This window comes from Lycorma delicatula, chromosome 1 (assembly GCF_047948215.1).
Source record: "Lycorma delicatula isolate Av1 chromosome 1, ASM4794821v1, whole genome shotgun sequence".
Taxonomy (NCBI): Eukaryota; Metazoa; Arthropoda; class Insecta; order Hemiptera; family Fulgoridae; genus Lycorma; species Lycorma delicatula.
The window spans coordinates 82,352,089-82,377,409 of record NC_134455.1 but is presented as its reverse complement, the minus strand read 5'-3'; the positions used below and the strand labels follow the sequence as shown (position 1 = coordinate 82,377,409).

Here is a 25,321-nt window from a genome sequence, read left to right as displayed (position 1 = left end):
TTCATGTAACCAACCTATATTTATTTTTAATATTTAATTGATACAATGGACAATGCCTGAGTTAATGCCATAAGTGTTTTTTCTTCATCTTACAGCAATGTTCTGGTCCTTTTGAAACTCCCAAAGGTTGTTCAAAGTACTTGGCATCGATAATCGCTTCACTATTACAGGATTGCTGAATCATTTCAAGAGTTTCAATTGTACATTTTCTGAGTTTGATGCTGAATTTAATATTACCTTTGCAGAATTTGAAAATCACAGGTGCATCTCTACTCATGATCACAAAACCACATAATACAGAACTTAATGTGTGTGGAATGAGGGTCAATACTAACTACTGATTGTAATCTCTCTATTTGTTTTATATACTACACTCACCTTATTTTTAGCCATAACTTTTCCTTTAAAATGTGTTTAAAGTGAGAGTAAAGATGAAAATAGTACTCCAATATTATTGTATTTTTTATTTTCTCATTTATTTCTACCAGCTAGCCCCAGCAATATAATATTACTCTGTTTAAGAACTAAAGTCTATCATTGATATCATCAAAGTAAAAGAACTTGTATATTTGATTCTTGTAATCACACTCTTCTTAACATTAAGTAAATTTATTAGGCATAGCATGACTACTGTTTTGCTGAGATATGGAAATAAATAAATGAAAAAAAATGAAACAATATAATATTATGAAAAGAACAAATTAATAAAAGTAGAGATATAACTGTGGTTTCTGCCCACAGTTTTTTTTACTTAAAAGTGTTTAATTATAATATTTTATACTGAGCTTGATATTTTACCAAACTATCTCATATTTTGTCATCATTATTCAGTTTAATTAATGGGATTTCAACATTGAATTCCTTGTTTAAATTCTAATTCATGGAGAGTTTTCTTAGCAAGTGTTCTCATTACTGATCCAGGAGAATTCATAGGTTCATATTTCAATATATTTGCAGTTTGTGTTAACAGAGATTTGGCTTCTTCTATAGCATTTGATGTTTTGCGATTTGTAAGTTCTACAATAGCTGACTGTAATTCGTACATTAACACTGCTGAATAAAGACACAGGCGACCGTAACCTCGATCCAATATTTTGTTTATTGAAAGTAGTTCTCGGCAGATACCTATATTAACAATACACTAAATACTATACAATATACAATACTAACAATACAATATACATACATAATAAAACATAATATATATAATATATTGTATATATATATATATTCAATATATATATATAGTATACATTATACTATACTAACAATATTACTAAAAACATAATTTATCTGTAATAAATAAAAATTTAAGCTAATATAGTAGTAGTTATAATAATTATTAACATTTTTTTTAATTGGCATTGTATCATATTTAAAAAAAATTAAAACTTGAAATTAATTTGAGAACTGTAAAGGAAATATGTTTTATTACATTAATCAAGTCTACTATTTTGTTTTGTAACTGCATCAGTGGAACTTGTCTCAACAATAAAAGAGAATTTATGGGGTAACTACTGCATAATAAAAAAAAAAAAAATTGGAAGTGAAATTCAACTTTTCAATAGTCACAATCTCTAATCTTGTTATGGTTGTTTGCAATAGTGGAAAGTTGCTGCAGACGGATCCTTTGACACTGACACAGAACCATAAGAAAAATAATATGGGCATATACCTCACTTTTGTATAGTTTAAATAAAATGATTTCTTGTACCAAATAGTTGCAGGAACTGAAATATGAGTTCATAGTGTGAAAGCTTTCAGGGTTGCCCTATTGTCAAAAAACTTATGAGCTGTGGATTTAAAAACAGTTATAATAGTATAACAGTAGGTAAGAACTGCTACTGGCAAAAAAGTTACTTAAGATTACATTTTTTTTAAAAATATTGTAAAATATTATCATTTGAGGGGATTTTTGCCCACGAAAGGTCATACATACCCTATAGATTTTTTCTTGTTTAATGCATTAGTGTGAATTTATTACGAGAAAGGACTAATCTTGATATCCTGCCCTAATACCTTTTACTCCATCTTAAATTTAGAGTGGTAATAATTTTCTAGTTATCATATGATGTTGTTTCAGTGTGCAACACAGTTTTTTAAACTGCTGTGGTTTATGTTTAAGATCAAATCATTTTTCTAATCAAACCTGAAAATTTCTCCACATGTGTTATTTTGTGATATATTTTAGTAAGTTTGTAAATTTTATTTTGAACTTGCAAGTTCTGCTCATAACATTATTGAAAAGAAAGTGAAAGAAGGAAATTTGCAATTTGTAAGTTCTACAATAGCTGACTGTAATTCGTACATTAACACTGCTGAATAGACACAGGCGACCGTAACCTGGATCTAATATTTTGTTTATTGAAAGTAGTTCTTGGCAGATGACTACTGTTTTGCTGAGATATGGAAATAAATAAATGAAAAAAAATGAAACAATATAATATTATGAAAAGAACAAATTAATAAAAGTAGAGATATAACTGTGGTTCATTTTATTTTATTTTTTTTCATTTTATTTTTAATTAACAATATTACTAAAAACATAACTGATCTATAATAAATAAAAATTTAAACTAATATAGTAGGAGTTATAATAATCATTAACATTTGGTGAAATTCAAAAGAAGTTCTTTTCAGAAAGACGATTACAGTTAATTGTTAATACTGATGATTCAATAATGTTGGTGAATTACATCATAGTAATCATGATATTAATTCAATAAATATCTGGAAAGGAATTTGACTGTGTTAACATAAAGCCTTCAAACAGACTGAAAATAATAACTGAACATATTTATTTTATATTTGTCTGGCTGGCTTAAAAAAGATTTCATAGGAAACATTCATGCCAAAAATAGTATGATCCATGACAAGTTAATTATAATGTGACTGAATAACGTGGCACAGAATTTAATTTTTGCAAATTTATATACTTTTTCTTATTTACCACATCAGTTTAATATGCTTTTATTATTATTTTAAGAAAATAACATCATAAGTAATGTTGTATATGTAAGGAGGGATTAAATTTTTAATTTATGCAAGTTTTGTGCTGGGAAAGTTCAGCAATATTAATATCAGATTAAAAAAAAAATAATCTTTATGGTTTATATTAAGATAGTTTTTTAATCAATTCTTTACTACAAATATGAATTGACTGAATCATCATTTTCTATTTCAATCACACTAAACTCTGTTTCTCAGTGGACTTGCTGGATTCAAATATCAATCTACCCAGGTCTCCATGTAATATCTGACAATGTCTGTCAAACTCAAAAAAATGCCAAAGAGTATTGATAAAGAATAACTTTGTTTAATCTAAATCTTGAGAAAAATCCTTCAAAAATATTTAAGATGCTGATCTCCATGGTAGTGTAGTAGCATCTCCCTTTCATTTGGAAGATTCTGGGTCCATATTATAATCAGAATTGGAATTTTTCATATGCTACAAATTATGTCAATGTAAACACGGCTATAATTGGGTATAAGCCTGTTATTGCTTTTGGAACAAATAAATTAAGTAGTTTCTAAAAATTAGTATTAGTTTGTTCAATTATGTGTTACAGTTTGTTCCATTTAGAGTTACCATAGTTAGTATGATGAGTGTATTATATTTATTTTGTTTAATAGAGTCCGTTGGTATATATATTATGTAGAATTATAAATTATAAAACCATGATAATTGTTGGTAAGCAGTTTTATAACTTATAATTATAATTCTATTTATTATCACACTTAACAAAATCTGGTATATATGTTTAAGAAAACTGATAAAAAATATTTAATCACCCTTATGGAAAAGTATGTATTATAGTACGCTATAATAAAAATTTTAAAGTAAATATTAAAAGTGTGAGCTTTTTTTATTATTACTTTCCAGGCAATAGTAGAGCTAAATTAAACTATGTTCAATACGTTTTTGAAAATTACAATATTTCAAGATCTCCCTTAGAGTAAAAAACAAAAAAAAATTGTAGAAATTTATAGAAAATATATGTATGTGTCTTGGCCTGTATTTTTATTAATATCTCTGGACTGGCTCAACACAAATTCTTAAAAATTACTCTATTCGGGGCACTGATGATATTAAATTTTGGACAAAATTTAAAAAAGGGAGGAATGGCTTTTGCCATTTTTAATTTTTTGGTTAATGTCATAGAAAATTTATTTTTCATATGATGAAAGTACTGAAAAGTTATTTAAAAGTTTTTTTTTCAATTTGTGGCTGTTATTAAAAATGTATGAAATAGCTGTCAAGCAAAGTGGTCAAATGGAACCTAAATTTTTTTACTAAAAAGTTTTACTTATTTTTAGCAATTATATCCCAAATTTGGTAATTTTGGCTATAAAAAAGATATCAAGTCAAAGGGGTCAAATGGAATCCAAAATCTTTTACTAAATTGTTGATTTTTTTTCTTTCAGTTATATTTTTAATATTAGATAATTTTAAGGTAAAAATGCCAAGGGGTCAAATCAGACTAAAATTTTCTAACTAAACATTTTTAATCTTTTTCACAATTTTACTCTAAATATTGCACAATTAGGTTGTGCAACCCTTTGCCAGCTTTTTTTTTAAAGCTTATCTAACAGCCAAAGGAAATATGTTGAATGGACTGATAATTTATTTCTGACAATGCAATTTTCTACTTGATAGCAAATTTTTATTGTGATTTACTTAATGATTATTTTATAATTCCTTAAACTGATATAACAAATGAAAAATTTGGAGTAATTTTTTTAATGAACATTAGTAAAATTGTTGGTAAACAGTTTTATAACTTATAATTATAATTCTATTTATTATCACACTTAACAAAATCTGGTATATATGTTTAAGAAAACTGATAAAAAATATTTTATCAGAATATATTTTTATATATATTTTTTATCAGAATAACAGAAAGCGTTATTAAAAATCTATTTTTTTAAATTTGTTTCAAGTGTTTCTAGATTTAAATAACTTTTACTGTTGATAATCATGGAAATATACATCACTAGTTTTAAGTCATCATTTATAGTTTTTAAGTTATCAGTTTGCAAATTTATTGAAAGTAGTAATATGAGAAAACTACATCTTAGTAATTTAAAATTTATTGTAGTCATAATTATGTTGTTAAATAAAGATCACAAGAAATTATCATATACAGGAATGGAATAAATGTTAATAAGTATAATACTAGCAAACATGTAGTACTGTTCAGAGCATTGTACATTTTCATAATGTAAAACTTTGGTCTACTCATTGTGTAATGGTTAATTCATGATTTATAAAAATTTTCAAAGAAATGTGAATTGTACTTAATTTAAATGCTAAATACAACTTAGCATATCAATGTTTTTAAAAATAAAAAATGGAGAATTACAAGAAATAGTAAGCTATGTAATTTGTTTGGTGTAATCATTGTATCTAAAACATAACTTAAAATAAAATCAACAGTTGTGTATTTAAACATAAAAAAATGAACATTTATAACTATGTTACCTTCTTTATTTTGTAGTTGTTCTACTGTAAGTTCATGATGAAGAAAACCAGGCTGATGTCCATAAAGTTGAATCAGAAGGTGCTTTGTTTCATAGCACAGATAATGATGTGGATGTAAAAAATATTTTAGTTTCTTTAATAAATCTGTGACTTGTCCAACTGGTGGTTTAATCTTTACAAAAAAAGATTTGATTTAAAAAACATGAAAGAAATAATCATCATTAATTTATAGTCTAATATACTTCAAAATAGAATGAAAGATAAATGTTTTAGTAAATTACGAGTGTTAGTAAATTATTATGTTTTATAATAATTTAATATAACTTTAACTTTTTTTAACTTGTTTTATAATATTTATAAACTTTAAAAAAGCTTATTTCTGCTTTAATAAGAACTTTAAAAAATAAACAGTCTAGCCTCAACCAAACTTTAGTATTTAATATGGACAAACTTTCTCATAAATTAATGTAAACTTTATAGTGTGTATATGGCATAAAAATAGTTAGTTAATAAGTAAATCTTTTATTCTGATGGGTATAGAATAATACATTTCATAGATCACATTTAGATTTACAGTTAATTATAAGATAAAAAATAGGCAAGATTAAAATCTGTATTGATAAATAAATTAAATATATGAAGATGTTAATTATAAAAAAATAGCTACAAAATAATTCACAATTATAAAGGAGTTATTGAAAATTACTTACACACATGGATGCAGAAAATTCAAGATTTTTAATATAATTAATTTGTATTATTTAAAAATTCATAACAGAACATGTACAGTCGCAGGGATGTGAGACTGCAATGGAATTTGCAAAATCATTCATGGAGGGCATTTCAGTGGAGATCCAACTTCACCAGTTGTCATGAAATTTAATAGAAAAAAACAAAAAAGCATTGTCCTCAATTGTTTTTTGCATCATTTTTTCCAGCACACATGATTTAGTTCTCAGAGGCAAAAGTCTGGATGAACACATCATACTAATCACCTGCCAACCAAAATAAAATAATTGACCTATGGTGCTAAAATTAGGCAACAGATCATTACAAGGGTTAAAAAAACTTGCGTTTACAGCACTATTGCTTAATTGCTTTCATATCACATTTTGAAGACATTTTTGAATGCTTTTGTTTTTTAAGCATTCACTGACAAAGGGGTTTTCGCTAAAAAGGAGCAATTAGTTAAAGATGTAGTTAGGCAATTTTCATCTAATCCTTGCAAACTATTGTCCCAAAACTAGTTTTCTTTTTAATAAATAGTTTATTCTTCCTTTTGTTATTGTGTATTATTGCATAGCATCCACCTCATGGACTACTCTTCTCCCACAAGAGGTTAAATTCACAAAGGTTCCCCCCTTCTGTATTGAGTTGGTTACACCCTTGGTGTAATATCTAAATATTTTTTTGAGTTCAATCATTTGACTGGTTTGATGCAACTCTCCAAGATTCCATATGTAGTGCCAGTCATTTCATTTCAGTATACCTCCTACATCCTACATCCCTAAAAATTTGTTTTACATATTTCAAATGTTGTGTGCCTGCATGATTTTTCCCATCTATCTGTCACACCAGTATCGAAGCAACTATTCCTGAATGCCTTAATATGTAGCCTATAAGTCTGTCTGTTCTGTTAGCTATATTTTTCCAAATACTTCTTTCTTCATCAATTTGCCGCAAAACCTCTTCATTTGTTACTTTGTCCACCATCTGATTTTAACATTTTCCTATAGCATCACATTTCAAAAAATTTTCTAATCTATTTTTCTCAGGTACTCCGATCATCCAAATTTCACTTCCATATAAAGCTACACATACTTTCAAAAATTTTTTCCTGATGTTTAAATTAATTTTGCCGTAAGAAAATTATATTTTTGACTGAAAGCTCATTTTCACCTGTGCTATTCATCATTTTATACCACTCCTCCATATTTAGTAATTCTACTTTCCAAATAACAGAATTCTTCTACCTCCACAATCTTTTCTTTTCCTATTTTTATATTCAGTGGTCCATCTAAATTATTTCTACTACATTTCATTACTTTAGTTTTGTTGTTGTTTATTTTCATGCGGTAGGTATTGTGTAGGACTTAATCCATGCCATTCATTGTTCCTTCTAAATCTTTTTTACTCCCGGCTAGAATTACTGCACCATCAGCAAATCATAGGATCATTATCTTTTCGCATTGCACTCTTACTCTGGATCTAAATTGTTCTTCAACATCATTAATGGCTAATTCTGTATAATGATTAAAAATTACAGGTATACCCTGTCACACTCCCTTTTTTATTACTGCTTCTTTCTTATGTTTTTCGATTATTATTGTTGCAGTTTGGTTCCTGTAAATATTAGCAATTATTCTTCTATTTCTATACCTGAACCCTAAATTTTTTAAAATGCTGAACATTTTATTCCAGTCTACATTATCAAATGCCTTTTCTAAGTCTACAACTGCTATGAATGTTGATTTGTTTTCTTTAATCGTCCTTCTACTATTAATCTGAGAGCTAAAATTGCTTCCCTTGTCCTTATAGTTTTCCTGAAACCAAATTGGTCTTCTCCTAGCACTTCTTCCACTCTCCTTTCTATTCTTTTGTACAGAATTCTAGTTAAGATTTTTGCTTTGTGAGTAGTTAAGCTGATTGTTCTGCATTCTTCACATTTATCTGCTCCTGCTTTCTTTGGTTTCATGACAATAACACTCTTTTTGAAGTCTGACAGAACTTCCCCTTTTTTGTAAATATTACACCATCCAGTATAACCTATCTATGCTTCCTCACCTGCACTGCTCGGTAATTCTGCAGGTATCCCATCTATCCCAAGAGTCTTTCTGCCATTCAAATTTTTTAATGCTCTATTAAATTCAGATTTCAATTTTGTATCTCCCTTTTCATCCTCTTTGACTTCCTCTAAAACATCAGTTTCTAATTCATTTCCTCCGTATAACTCTTCAATATATTACACCCACCTATCAACCTTTTATTTCATATTATAAATAAGTATATCATCTTTATTTAACACATTATTAGATTTTAATTTATGTACCAAAAAATTGTCCTTAACTTTCTTGTGTCCTTTGTCTACTTTACTAATGATCATTTCTCTTTCCATTTCTTAACACTTTTCTTTAATCCACTCTTCTTTCGCTAATTTGCACTTCTTGTTTATAGTACTCCTTAATTGTCGATAGCTCCTTTTTTATCTTCTTCATCACTAGCATTCTATACTTTCTCTGGTATACAAGGTTTTCTACCAGTTCTCTTTATTCCACCTAAATTCATTTCTGCTAATTTAAGAATTTAGTTTTTAAGATTCTCCCATTCTTCTTCTATATTTTCTATCTAATTGTTTTTACTCAACCTCTTGTGATGGCCTCTTCAAAAATCTTCTTTACTCCTTCCTCAAGCTTCTTTAAATTCCATCGATTCATCTAACACCTTTTCATCAGGTTTTTAAAGCCCAATCTACATTTCATTATCACTAAATTATGGTTGCTATCAATGTCTGCTCCAGGATATGCTTTGCAATTGAGAAGTTGATTTCTAAATTTTTGTTTAACCATGATATAATCTATCTGATACCTTGCAGTATCTCCAGGCTTTTTCCATGTGTATACTCTTCTATTATGATTTTTAAACTGGGTGTTGGCAGTTACTAAATTATACTTTGTACAAAACTCAATAAGTTGATTCCCTCTTTCATTCCTTTGGCCAGCCCATATTCACTCACAATATTTCCTTACTTGCCTTTTCCGATGCCTGCATTCCAATCTCCAACTATTATTAAATTTTCATCCCTTTTAATGTGTTTAATTGCTTTGACAATTTCTTTGTATACACACTATACCTCATCATCATAATGGGTACTTGAAGGCATACAGACGTTAACAATCATTGTTGGCTTAGGTTTTGATTTTATCCTTATTACAATGATTCTGTCATTAAGCTTTTTGAAATACTCTACTCTCTTCCCTGTCTTCTTGTTCATTACAAAACCTACTCCCACCTGCCCTTTATTTGATGTTGAGTTAATTATTTTAAAATCACCTGACCAAAAGTCATTTTCCTCTTCCCATCGAACCTCGCTAATTCCTATTTTATCTACAGTTAAGCTATTGGTAGATTTTAGAGCGAGGTTGGACTGTATTTTCATAGGTGATGAATGAAGACAACGCCTTGTTGCTTGTTGAATAATGATTTAATGAATTGTCATCTTGACAGTTAATGAAATGAATTGTAACATAATGAATAACTTGACATATAAAAATAAAAAATGTAAAATTAAATAAAACATTAAAGCTAACGTTCATTTGGACAAAGGATGGAGTCCATCCTGACTAAGCGTATGACGTCTACCACTCTGATCCAATATGATCCTTGGATCAGATTTGATCGCCGAATGCTAGTAACTATGAGTAACACTAATTGACCATCTAGATGAAATGAAAATGCGACTGCACTGTGCAGGATTCTAACATAGAATGCTTTCTTTTCTTTTTCCTGTTTAGCCTCTGGTAACTACCATTCAGGTAATACTTCAGAGGATGAATGAGGATGATATGTATGAGTGTAAATGAAGTGTAGTCTTGTACATTCTCAATTCGACTATTCCTGAGATATGTGGTTAATTGAAACCCAACCACCAAAGAACACCGGTATCCATGATCTAGTATTCAAATCCGTGTAAAAATAACTGGCTTTACTAGGACTTGAACGCTGGAACTCTCGGCTTCCAAATCAGCTGATTTGGGAAGACGCGTTCACCACTAGACCAACCCGGTGGGTCAACTTAGAATGCTAGTAAGATTTAACTTTCCGGTGATTGTTAGCACCCACTAGATCGCAGTACCGGACGGCTCAATGTGGAATGGAACACCTATCCATTTCCTTCTTTAAATTTTCTAACCTACCAACCTTTTTGGACTTCTAACATTCCACATTTCAACTCGTAGAATATTATTTTTTTTATTTTCTGGTGATCACTTCCTTAGTAGTCCCCACCCAGAGATCCAAACAGGGGACCTCCAGAATATTTTACCAAGGATGGTGCCTCCAACTTTGCTACATGAAAATGCAGAGATCTACATTTTCTTGGGAAAAAACAGCCATAGTTTTCCATTGCTTTCAGCTACACAGAACTCTGAGTGATGTTGATATGGCTGTTTAAGACCTCCTGACCTACGCCCTTAACAACTACTTAAAAAGCTACTACCCTCTTTCAGGAATCACTCCTTAGTCTGGCTCTCAACAGATACCCCTCCGATGTGGTTGCACCTTCAGTCCAGCTACTCTGTATCACTGAGCACTCAAGCTCCCTCACCATCGGCAAGGTCTCATGATTCATAGAAGGAGATAACTGCAAAATGTACTGGAAAATCCTTTTCTGTGATTTTAAAGTTTCTTTACATCATATACAACTGGTCAATATTATCAGATTCTGGAATATGAGTCTGCAATAAACAGTTAATACCCAACATCAAAACTCATTGCAGTTATTCATTTTCCTTTTCCAGAGCTTTTTCACAGCGCATAAAAAATGCCGTAACTGACTGGGATTTGAACCTAGGACCTTCTGGATGAAAGGCTGATATGCTATCATTCCACCACTGAAATCAGAAGCTTTTATTAGCAGTTTTCAATTGTATCAACTGCTTATGTAATTTTAACTATGTACATTGTATCTAATACAATTTTGGTCATTAGCTAGCAATAAAAAAAAGTTTGCATATTACCTGTTTAATTGTTGTGTCTGTCTCCATTGAAAGCATGGATACTAAATTTTTAGCCTCATCAGACTTGAGTGTTACTGGACATTTATCACATTTCCATTCAGAATCTTCAAGTGGTGCTATTGGTAACTGCCATCCACTGCAGGTGTTATCCTGTTGGCATTTACTATCATTAATAATTATTTATTTAAGAAAACCTAAATTTGTATTATTACTTCTGCAGCTCTAGTATAACCAGTTAGAATTCTTTTTAATACTTGTACTGCATAATAAACATATTACCAGTCAGAACTTGCTATTATTATTGAAATCTTGATTAGTCTTCTCATTTTTTACAATAATTTGATCATTTTTGAACTGTTTATGTCACTTGTAAAGATTTGTACAAATTTATCATATTTCTTATCCATCAAACAGAAAAATATCATACGGTTTTAAAATCTCTCATGTTATAAATCTTATCACTGAATGGTGTTCTTGAGAAGTGAACTTTTCAATGAGAGAAGAAGTGACAACAATAAAAATTTTTTAATATTGACCATGTCTTGCATATTAAAATCACTACCCTCAACTGTTTTAACCTGATGAGAATGTCCCACTTCTTATTTAATTTTTTTTTAACTGCATTTAAAAAATTTTTTTTTATGTTTGCTTTTTAATTATTGAATGATTCAAAAGAATTTGGCTGAATTGAGAGATTAGAATAAAATTTGTTATGATTAGAGTGATATACTCTTCTTAGGTTAAGTGGCCATTAAAAGAAAAAAAATTGCTTTACTTTTCCTTCCAGTAGTAATCAGTAACTATTTTTTTATTAATTTAAACAATATAAATTAAAAACAAAAGATAAATAAATAATTCATAATATATAAAAGTTTAGCAGTTTTTTGCTAAAATTTTTAATGATTAAATAGGAATACTAAGATAAAATGGGTAATTTTTGAGTAAATCATTGAAAATATATTAAAAAACTCTTTAATTAGATAATGACATTGATCAATTTATTTAACTGATTATAAATAATTATAACAACTTTTGTGTAACAGACGATTTATGATTAAGTATCAATTATCTAAACACTTTCTTACTTAGTACCAACCCCACATTGTCTAAGGATGAGGGTGAAGGATTGATCTTTGAGTTCTGATATGTGAACTGATGTCAAGTATGTACTGCCCTGAAATATCTGTAGTATTTTTCTGGTGTCATAGACAAGCAAGATTGACAATCTTGCCTGTCTATGACAGCAGAAAAATGTAACTTAAACATAGAATATAAATGTAGACCTAAAAGAGGAAATTCCCTAATAGAATATTCCTGGTTTCGCAGGTTATCAGCTCAATACTTAAAAAACTTGTTATGAAAACAATCAGTAAACCTTGAATAGGAGTGACCTAAATGGAAAGCAAAATCATACATGTAGGAAAGAGTTAAATTTAAGTTCATTTGAAAATAAGGAGCACATCAAAATTTCTCATTATTTTAAAAATAAAATAATAAGAAAGATCTTTGGGCTAGCTTTGGAAGATGAAAAGAAGGAATAAGAAAGAGTAGAGAGCTAAGAGAAACCTACAGTGACGTTGATATAATCAGAAATCTAAAGAATAGAAGATTGTGTTGGGCTGACAATATCCTCAAAAGAGCAAAGAATGACAAAATAAATGTAGTGACAGATAACAAGATTAAAAAAGGGAGATTTTTGGGATAACCATTGGTTAGTGTGAGAGATTACAAAAGCTGAATGTTTGGGAAGATGCATTAGACTTGAAGATTTAGTGGTAACTGTAGATGAGATCATTCCATTACAGTTTGAGACGCATTTATGTAAGTGTGAATTCTATATCTCTCTTTAATTATATATTTTCCTCATCACTTGATTAATCTGCAGAGTTAACATCAGTATTAAAGATTTTGTATGTTAGAGTACACTAGAAAAATTAACATTAATGATTATAAGTTTTCCTGTTTGGCTTTTATTCTCCAGTATGCTGTTACTTAAGATGTTCCAGTTGATAGGCACTGGAAGAATTAATTAGTCATCTGGGAACGCTTAGGCAGAAGCATTCTGGAAAATAAAAGTGTATAAAGGAAGGAATATAACCAAAGACAAAGCCAGTTTAATAAACTGATTCATAAATTAGTCAGTTAAACAAGTTGGCCATGGATTCCATGGTTTCAATAACTAAAAACATTAAAATTTTGTCCGGTGACTTTATCCATTGTCTCTTTTAAAAAGTAAATGCTTCTTAATTTAAGTCTGCTAATAGAGAGAAAATTTTGAGAACCAAAAATCTGTTATAAAAGAAATGTATTAAGATTGAAAGATTAAAGTGGAAATAGAAAAGTTTGTAGACTAGTCAGAAAAGTAGTAACATAAAAGTAATAATTTAGTATTAAAAACCAAAATATACTTATCTAATACCAGTAAGTTTTCTTATAACAAAGGTTTGATTAGTGTGTATATTTAGAATCAATGTAACTATTTGATACTTACTTGTAATAAACCATGACATTTTAAAGCGCTAATATAACTACCTAGTTCAGTTGGATCGCTACATCTTTCACATTTACAGTCAAAATATTTATTTTGCTTTAGATGTTCTCTTCTATCTTGAGTTCCCCAAAGAACATGGGTATATGATGTTGACAAATGTTCACCTCTGAAAAATTCATCAAAATTGAATAAACTATTCTTTTCAATCTGAAATTAATAACTACAAAAACAATAATTATAAAAAAGAAGGTTATGTATAATATTAGTATTTATGGTATTTATTTTATGATTAATACTATTCTATTAAGGAAAACATTTTAATTATATTCAGAGACAGTAAAGGGCTGTACTTATTGTGGAGTATGACGTTGTCAGCGATGAATTCAGAAGTGTAAATGAAAGAAATATAGTATACTATATAATTGTAGAAATAAATTCAAAATAGAAAACAATGAAAAAAAAATGTAAAAATTACAATCTAAATATCAAATTAAATGACCTTTTCAATTATTAAACAAATTCCTTGTAATTTTTGAAAACATTTGGCCAACTATGTTAAAAAAAAAATAAATAAATAAACTGTATAATAAACGCTAAGAAATATCTAAACAGAAAATAAAGTTATCTATATGATCTAAAAAATGAAACAAAGAATGGTGCAAGAGAAAATACATTGATTAAATTTTTAAGCTCATCTTAGAGAGTTTTAAAATTGTGTTCAAATAAGGAAACATCTCAGATTTATGAAAAACATTTTATCTAAAAATGATTTTGTACTGGTATGTTGAGAGTTTTAAAAAACACTAATTAGATAAAACTGAATATTTTGTGTACTTGTTTAACATGTTCTTAAGTATTCAAATATTTTCCAATTAATACATTTAATTATTCTCTTTTTAACGTGAATTGATTTTATTTATTTAATATCTCACAATTGCATTTCATTTCTCATTGATTTCATTTATAAACTACCCTGATTACTAAAAACTATCAGCTTAATTTAAGATGTATTTCATGTATTGTTTCTGAGAGATATTATGAAATATATCCTCATAAGAAATTATGTTAGTTCAATGGTTTTTGAGAAGTAATTATGAATATTTGAGTATTTGGAAAATTATGTTATTTTCTTTAAAACAGTAATCTTTTAGTTAAAGACACATATTTTAGTTACCTTAAAGACACACAGTCTTTTTTACTTTCATGTACGAAGTAAAGGAAGTATCGTGATCGCAAAAAATTTCAGATTTCAACGGAAATATCCATTTTGACCATCCCTGAATCCTTGTTGACTAATTTCAGCATGACCTCTGTATATATGTACATACGTTTGTATCTCACATAACTCAAAAACGATTAGCAGTAGGATGTTGAAATTTTAGATTTAAAACTGTTGTAACATCTAGTTGTGCACCTCCCCTTTTGATTGCAATTCACTGAATCAAAAACGTCCAAAAAAGCCCAAAATCAATCCAAAAAAATTTGGGTTTTGGACTTTTTCTTAACTGCAGTAAAATAGAGCTTTTCTAGAATATATCATAAGTGGTACTTATTTTCACTGGTTCCAGAGTTACAGCCAAATAAAATTGTAATTAATGAAATATTTGGATCTTACAATGGAAAGGCACATCGGTTCAAATCCAACTTCATTTCCTTTTTTTTAACTTTCTTTTTAATTTAAATAATATATTGATTTATTAATAATTATTAACCTCTGATTGTAAAAAAAATCTTTATGATAAATAATAATTCAACAATAACAATAAAAAAATGTGAACAAATATCAGAACTTATTAATGAAATAAGATTCTATGTACTTTTCATTTTAAAAATGGGTGTATATGCAGTTTAATAGGCATACAAGGAAGTCATGTGGTGTCTATGTCAGATTTTTTTATTAAAGCTTTACTATTTTTAGGAAATTTTAAGACAAATTTTTTATTTTGGTATTTTTATTAGAACAGTATTGGAATTGGAATTTTGCTATTCTTCATAAAGGTAATCTTATTTTTTTTTATTAATAGTAATTTTTATAATTATATGTATGAACTCAATTCTTTAGAATGGATTGAAATGATTAAGTAGTGATATGGTATTATATGACAGTGCACATTATTATAGATCCAGTTAATCAGTTTTAATCATAAGTTATTACATATCTGGCTGATGTTTAGAAGACCAGATTATTTTCACATAATTTTGAATGATTAAACACAAACTAAATGAATTATACATTCACTAATACATTTACTAATACACTAATACATTTACTAATACATTGCATTTTATTTTTTTTTTTAGTTTATTAGCTGACTTAAAAATTTGAAACAAACGTTAATTTTCATATGATCATGATGGATTATACTTTAATTTAGTAAGATCAAATTCTGTTTGATTTCATTAAATTTTCAGAATCATGCAGTTTTTAAAAATATATGTGAACAACATTTTTATCTGTACTCAGATATGAAATTTTTCATGCTTTTAGAATTTTTGATAATTCAAATAATCATTTACCATTTTGATAGTAGATGTGTGCAGAGTACATGCATTGATAAATCAGCACACATAAGTTGATACATAGAATATATACCATATAAAAAGTTGTTTTATAAAGAAATGTGTAAAATATTATACTCTTACTTTTTTATGTTTGCAATTGGCGATAAAGTAATCTTGAACTCTGGACTATAATGGTAAATTGTGTTAGGAAGGCAGTTATGTTCCAATAGACAAATAGTAGGATAAAGGGCAAGCAGCCCTATATCACCTGCACCTCTTATTTCTAATGCATTGACATCTAATACTCCACAAATTCTTTGTAGAAGTTCTTTTGAATAATTTAATCCTTCTTCTAACTGTTTTAGATAGTTTTCGATTAAATAATTCACAACCAGATCTTCGAGTTCTCTAAAAAAAAAATTTGAATTAACAATTTTCAATAAAATCTCATTTAATCTTTATTTGGTTGATTATTATTATTTATTACTTGCATTTCATGGAATGATGGTTCAATGAATTGTATAGCATGGTACAAACATGCTCCAGTACAGGAGGAGGCTTGCATTTTGTGACACTTTATATATTATTTGAGACAATAACTATGAAGAGAAAGAAAAAATTACAACATAATTAACAGGAAAATAGTAGGTGAATGATAACATATGTAAACACAAAAGTAATATAACTTTCAAAATATTTTTGTTTTATTCATTTAAAAGGAAATAAAATTTTGATAGTTCATAACTAAATTGTTGTAGTAATGACTTTAGTATCGAACTCATTATTTCGATTGTAAAATATATATTAAAAACCCCTTTTTGTGTAAGAAATGTATATTACTGTTTTAAATAAAATTTCAAAACACTTAAAAAGTAAAACTATTGAAATGGTCAAGTTTTTCAGGTATACTTTCTACACTGATAGATTTTAAATAAAAGTTATAAATAACAAATATTTTTTTAACATTCCTTGAACGAGTAAGGGGAAATCTACAAATGCAGCACTTATTTTTCTTACTGGAATCAGTGGATTAATGAGAAAACTGTATGATAAAGAGAAAAAAAATATTCATCCATCAACCTAGATAGTTTTTCTTTATACAATTCAAACTAATATGTGAGTGATATTTTTATCAACTTTCTCTACAAAAACTTTTCATTCAAATATTATTTAATTTTTAACTAATTGGGAGAAGGGACCAAAAGTGGACATTTTTAAAAATGTTGCTTGTTGATACGTTAATGAACTTCAATGTAAATCAGTTTGCTTTTTAAATTTTATAGAAATATTGGTCTAATAGTTTCAGAGAATATATTATCACAGTTGGAGTGATATTTTGGTGACATAGAAATTACTAAATTTATGTTATTTTAAAATAATTAGGATAATTACAAGCAATCAGTTTGAATGAATGATTTGTGAATATTTCATTATTTGTGTCTTACATCTAAAACAATGGGGCTTATCTTTAAGTGGGTTGAGTATGTATTATCATTATTTCATTACTTAATAAAAGGAATTCTTTAATTACTTAATACGGTCCAATTAATGACAATGGCACTGGTAACTCCTTGAAGAAGAAGCTATATAATTAGCTCAAAAAAGTGCTAATTAATTAATTATTTATAATTAATAAATATAATAATTTAAATAAATATAATTTATAATAATAATTATATTATTATTATTTAATAATTTAATTATTGATATTAATTATAATTATCTGTTAATAATTCTTTTAAAATCATATGTATTTAAAATTTATAAAACAATTTCATGAGTAATACAGAAGCAGTATGGAAAAACTAAAGATTATTTTAAATTCTGTGTTAGTCTTTTCATATGTGATATCAAATTTCTATAATAAAACCTAGATGGATTAAACAGCCTAACCAGTAAATAATGTGCCAGGATAACTACTTAAATCTTCACTGCTATAAACTACCAACACCATTAGTTCAGTTTGTGCATTGTCCTGCTTATATCTTATTTCAATAGTTTTGATTGTATATCTGTTACATTCATTTGTAACAAGTTATTTATCCACTACTATAGGACTTAAGAGTATTATTATTACAGATTACATACAGATTTGTTTTTAATTTTTGCCAAATCTGTGAATATTCAAACCCTAAAGTTAATTATTAAGTAAAACTAGGTAAGAATATAAATTTTTACCTATCTACATTGAATTAAGATAAAATTTGATTAAATTTAATAAAATTAAATGTTAATGATTTGAAATCTAGTTGATATATTTAATAAAAAAACATCAGTTGTACTATTATTTGAAGAAAAAAGCACTACTTACAATTTTAAAAAGTTATAGTTCCTAAGCCATAAAATTTTTAATAATTAATTTTGGTCCATTATAATACAAAACATTTTTATTATCAGATAACTAACTATACATAGTTATCAATTGCTATTATGATATAGTTATCAATTATTATAATTATCAAAATTATTCAATTGTGTTCACAAAGACAATAAAGGTTCACTGAGCATACATATACGAGGTCTGTAAATAAAGCAATGAGACTGGTTCAGAAAAACTTTTTATTTACAATCCAATTACACATGGACTCTATCACCTTCGAAATAGTTCCCTTAGGAAGCCACGCAATGCTTCAAACAGTTTTCCCACTCTTCATAGAAGTGCTGGAACTCAGAAACCAGAATATCTTTCAGATGGTCAATTACATTTCTTTTTATATTTTCTACTGTTCCAAAATGGTGTCCTTTGAGGAGGTGTTTTTTTAAAGTCGGGAACAGGAAAAAGTAGCAAGGACTCAAGTAAGGTGAATAAGGTGGTTGAGGAATTGCAGGAATGTTTTTCTTTGCCAGAAAATCATTAATTGAGAGTACAGTGTGACAAGGTGCATTGTCATGATGCAGCATCAAGTTGTCTTTGATGGCTGGTCTGACACAGGCAACTTTTTTTCGCAGTCTTTCAAGAATTTCTCAGTAAACATATTGATTTACAGTCTGTCCAGGAGACAAAAAATCCTTATGTACAATGCCATTACTATCAAAGAAACAAATTGACATGGTTTTGATTTTTGATTTGCTCATTTTTTCTTTTTTGGGACATGGTGAGTTTGAAGTGTGCCACTCCTTGCTCTGGCGTTCTGTTTCTGGGTCATACTCAAATATACAAGATTCATCACCAGTAATAACATTTTTTTAGAAAATCAGGATCAGTTTCAATTCACTGTAGAAAATTGTGGCACACTTCCACTCTGTTATTTTTCTGTTCAACAGTGACATTTTTTGGGACCAATTTTGCACAAACGTTTTTGACGTCCAATTCCTTTGTCAAAATTTGATGGACTGTGTGGTGTGGTTCAAATTCAATTGTTTTGGAGTAATTCTGACAGTTAATTGCTGGTCGTACCGTATCAAGTCTCTGATTCGGTCAACATTGTTGTCACTTTTTGACGTTAACGGTCTTCCAGAGCATGGATCATTTGCAACTGATTCCCGGCCATCTGAAAATTCTTTAAACCGCCTAAAAACTTGGGCTCATGACAGAATGTCATCTCCATATGCCCTTTTCAATTTTGAAAAAGTTTCAAAAGTATTCTTATCAAGTTTAACACAAAACTTGATTGTACAACTTTGCTCATAATTAGCATCACTCATTTTTATAATGCACAACAAAATTCATTTCACAAAAAGTTTGTTTACGTCTCATGTGGTAACAATAGACTAAAAATATTAATATGTAATATAAATGAACTGTTCATATAACCATATGTTTACTAGTAACTTTACAGTTTTGCTGCTTTGGCTGCCAAAAAACTAGTCTCATTACTTTATTTATGACCTCGTATCTGTCTATGTAATATTAGAAATTTATTATTAACTGTCATACAGTATACCTGGCATTGCCCAGGATCATAATTTCTTATAAGCCCATCAAAAATTTATATAATGTTCTAGATTGCTCCAAAATGCAATTACCTTTAAAAAATATTCTAGAATTCTCTAGAAACTTTTAGAGAATTCTACAAATTTGCAAATTGTAATAATGTTTGAAAATATTCTAGCATATTTCCAAATGTTCCAGAATTTAACATTTTATAATGTTCTCATCTGTCTCACAGTGTTTGCAGTAGAGATGTCTGACACCTAGTATTTTTGCTCAGTTAATTTTTTACAGTAATTTTTGCTCAGTTTGGTTAAAATTAGTCGTGTGATTTAGAAGGATATGAAGAACAAACATACATACATACATACATAAAATGACTTTTATTTGTATTAAGATGACATACTTGTATATTTCTGTTTCTGGGCCTCTAGAATTACTGTGCGCTTCCATTGTCATAATCTGCTGCCATTTTTTTTTATTCCTTTTTTGAAGTAACAAACATCTCAAAGGAGTAATGATTTCATACCTGCAACAAAGAAATAATAGTTTTAAATTGTTATCAGAGTTTAGATAATAAAGCATTAGATGCTAGCTTTCAAATTTCAAACAATTACTATCAGAATAATTTTCAGGATAATTTTGATTATTGTTATAGGTAGTATTATCTGTTATAGCTATTAGTCATAAAAAAATGTCAACAGCATGAAGTTATCTGCACCTAGCATTCAGCTATCTATTAACTAAATGTTAATATTAACTGAAGGGAAAAATAATTACTTATTAACTTCACTTATCTATGGATAAGTGAACAATTCACATGGCTCAATTTTCATGATGTTACTCGCTGAGATACTTCAGAATTGTGGAACTATTCAGTTTACCTTCTTACTGAGGATCCCAGAATTATAATACGTTGGGCTAATTGAGATAAGAAATTGTGACTAGTAATAATAACAATCATAATTGTTTCAATTCTAATAAATCTATTAGTTAATTTTCTTGCTGAGTTCCAGTATCACAAACACTGAGATACACCCAACATATTCTAGAATTAATATATACATTGCAGCCAGCTTCCTAATATTTTAAGATTATCTGTTCTTCAATGTTTTTGTTATCTAGCCTGCTTTTCTAGAATAATGAACTGACCACATCTTTTTGAAATTAATCTATATGCACTGAACTAATTATTTTTTATTATATTTAATCATTTTATGTTAAACTTAATCATTTTTTGCATATTTTACAAAGATGGTGGGATGTAAGTTAGATCCTTTTGGGTTTACTCAAATTTTAAAGAAACAAAAATGTAAGCTTTATCTTACAGACACAAATAAATATAATATATTATGTGTAATTCTAGACCTAAGGTATGCCTAGGATAATCCAATATGTGCCAGTGTTGCCTAGGCATACTATAATATAGGCTAATATATTGGTACGTAAGCTAATTTTTGCACCTACTAGTAAGAGTAAAATAAACTTTTAACCAGATAGATTATTTTTATGAAAACCCAAATTATAATTAATCTCTGTTTATCGTATATCAAATATCCTTAAATTAAAAAATATTAAATTAGTTATGTCATAATAAATGCATTTTTCCTTTCATTATTCATTTTCCTTCTCTGTTCTTTAGAGCCAAAGGATTCAAATATACATATATTATGATTTTTATTGCTATTAATTGCACTAAAAAGTCCTGTTAATCCACAAGGTATTTCTTTCATATTTTTAACTTGATACAAAATAAGTAATATCATATTGAGGTTAACAAATATATTTATGTTTCATATTTCCAAATCATCACTTATGAATTCATTATCAGTAAATTGTATTTATTGACGATGTAATACAATAAAAAATTTTAAAGCAAACACTATCCTTGGAATTTGGATTTCATAAAAATAAAAAGAGGGGTTGGAATCCTCCATACCTTTTAATCACAATACTTAATAAAGACTTACCAATAAAAAATAATTTTTTTAGTCCTACCTCAAAATTCCAGGTTGTAACGCAAGTGATTTTCCCAATGATAAAATAAAACATTCAACAGAATGATGATGGGGATCTGTTAATCCAGGACATTGTGGATGGCAAAATGGCCATAAACAATTAGGACATCTTACACCCGGAGTAGGAGGACGATAACATCCGAGACAGAGAGGAGTTGGTTCAAACATTTTTGGACCCAGTATTAGTGGTGATTCAGAAATAATTTTGTCGTTAGTTGATAAATCACGGCTTGCAATAAGGTAGCGTCCAAGTTGATTGTTCAATTTAACCTAGTAAATAGATAAAAAAAGGTTTCAGAATAATAATAATAATAATTATAAAATTTTTTTTTTTTTTATTATACAAAATAAGCGCTAATATCAGAGAATCAAATATGAGAAAACAGATTCAGACAAAACATATTTTTGCTGAACTCTCAACAGTAATTAAATTATAACCATTTAAATTTCTATATTAAACCATTTAAATTTGTTTACTTTAATTAATAAATAAAATTCTGTATCATTGCTTGGAATTATTATTTAACCTTAGTGCACTTTAAATGTAAGCAGACAAAAATTAGATATACATATACAATTCACAAAAAATTCACTAAAATAGAGAAAATTCTATTGTTGATGCACTCTTTTCATAACACTAGTATATATTACTTTGTAGCAATATTATTCTGTATTTCAAACAGAAAATGTTATTTATTTAATTTTTTTTAGAGTTTATTTTTTTTTATATTTTAAAGTATTAATATTTTTATGATCAAATAGTTTTCTTAATAACGATGCTTAAAACAGTCACTAATTTACTTACCTACAGTTTTCAATTACATATTTAAAAAAATCCCTTTCGGCACACCAGAAGGCAGAGATAGATTTCACCAGTGCTAAGTAAGGGATAAAAAAGATTTCCACCTTAAAGTTAAGAAAAACTTAAAATCTACTCAATACGACAATGGTTGCATGTGAAAAAAAGTTTCACATGTTAGCATATGACATGCCCCATTTTCTTACAATTCCAGTAATATTTTGGTCATTCTTTGCCGTAAGGGTTGGTCATATTAAAAATTGTTTCAGATAAAAGTTCTAGTTTATGTTTACAGGACAACTTTAAACTGATCACTTTAAACTGATTCGATACTGTGCCTATTAAGGGAGGTATGATTTTATTTTTTTATCTTCAAAATCCCATTTTTTCCACTGCTGATATCAAAATCTTTACTTAGATAAGTTTTAGGTCCTTACCCAAAGAAAAGTATGAACTTTAAACGAATTTGATATTTTACTTAATAAGAAAGTTATAGTGATATTTTGTTTTTTCAAAAAAGCCCCCCCAAATTCAATTTGAAAGTGATTGGCGCAAAATTACAGCAGTTATCGTGTCCACAAGAAAGTGAAATATATATGTATAAATGTATGTATAAACGTTTGAACTGATGTTGGTTTTGGGGTCTGGGGGATGTGAATCCAAAATTTTCTGGAAGTCAATTCATGATAACTATTACAATAGATAGCTTTCTTGTAAAATCTACCTAAAAAGTGTATTGATACATGAGTATTATCTTATCATTAATAATTTTTTTTAATATTAATTTAATATTATATATCTATATTAAATATTATATACGGTATATGAATAATTTTAATTTAATTAATTAGCATAATCTAATTATAAATAATTTTATCATTTACTAAAAGTAGGAAATTTTTTAAAAGTATAAATATTAAATTTTCTATTCTATCGAAAATAAAAATTCATTATTTTTGAGAAAAGTGTTTTGTTAAGTAATAAATTACTAATAAGATTTTCTTCATAAGTCTTTTTATTTAGTGCATAAGAAATGACATACAACTGCACTTTGTATTTGTTATAAATTTATTTAATTTCAAAAGAGTAGAAGTATGGGAGTTTATATAGATAAAAATTATACTTTTTAGATTTTGAAATAATCACTTAAAAATTCATGTGAAATAATAACAGCACAACAATATTAAATGCACTATAAAACTCTTCAATCAGCCGTGGTGAAAATTTAGTACAAATCATACAATAATATTTTACACAATCTGTAAAAGAACATTCATGTTTGTCTCCACATTTTCATATTTAATTGCTATACCTTTAGTAGAAGGAGAATTGGTAATATTTTATTACAGCATATAAAAATGAGCATTCCAAAACTGTTTTTGGAATTTGGTTTAGTCAGATTTAGATTTGAGGCATTCCTGAGACTGAACATATGATATAAACCAAACAGCTAGAACACACGGGTAACACTAGTAATTAAAATTTACTTCATTTAGTAAAATAAGATAAATTATATAGAATGGAAAAATGTTGATGGGTAAGTTCTGTTTAAATTACAAACAACTTGCTTTTAAATTATTGGAACTTATTTTTTTAAAACTGAAATAACTTGTTTTCTAACTAAAATAAGAGTATTAAAATGTTTTTATATAAAATGAAAAATATTTTATCTCTAAAAACATTTTAATACTATTATTACAGCTCCCTAACCATAAGAAATCAGACATATTTTCATATTATACTTAATATTTGTTCCTCATTAATCAACACTGACTACTTCACCATGCTGAATAAAATATGCCCATTGATTGCTTCATAAATTCTCTCTCTTAAAGCAACAACAAAGTAATCTCAACAATACTTCATTATTAAATACATGAAAGCTGCATAATTGAAAATACAATAATAATTATTACGGTAATAATTTATGATTTTAATATATTACTTTTTTATAATCATCTATTGTTTTTAAAGATTTTACTTATTTTTAGCTGATTTTTTCTTTTTTTCAATTCTATTGATCAATACTGCAAGTTATAAAAAAAAATTAATAAAAAGTAGTTTAATATACTCTTCTCTTAATGTTCTATAAAAAAATGTTATATAAATTATAAACTTATACTAACCTCATAAGAGTTACAAATTAATTTATGTTGCTTCCAATGCTGCTTTTGATGTTCTTTGCTACAGTAAGAAACAGCTCTGCAAACACTACACATGTGAGGTGCTTTTTCATTACAAACAGCACAATTTTTTTTTTCATTTTCTGTATCAATTTCTTTTATGTTAGGCATCTATAATTTATGATGATAATAATAACAACAAAAATGATTGTGTAATTATTCTTTAATGTCACCAACCAAATTATAAAATAAAACTGAACTTATACGTATGTTGTGATGAAGACTGTAATGAAAGTT

The 25,321-nt window shown here is 27.7% G+C and overlaps 1 protein-coding gene across 1 annotated transcript; it reads right to left on the bottom strand.

Moving 5' to 3' along the window:
- Positions 1-449: 449 nt before the first annotated feature.
- Positions 450-25,321, bottom strand: LOC142319626 (SET domain-containing protein SmydA-8-like). Its single transcript, XM_075357126.1, has 8 exons — positions 25,028-25,321; positions 22,083-22,372; positions 20,491-20,613; positions 16,355-16,621; positions 13,712-13,877; positions 11,221-11,370; positions 5,486-5,657; positions 450-1,125 (listed from the first exon to the last, which is right to left on the bottom strand). The coding sequence occupies exons 1-8, from the start codon at positions 25,193-25,195 to the stop codon at positions 848-850; spliced, it is 1,614 nt and encodes a 537-aa protein (XP_075213241.1). The 5' UTR covers positions 25,196-25,321; the 3' UTR covers positions 450-847.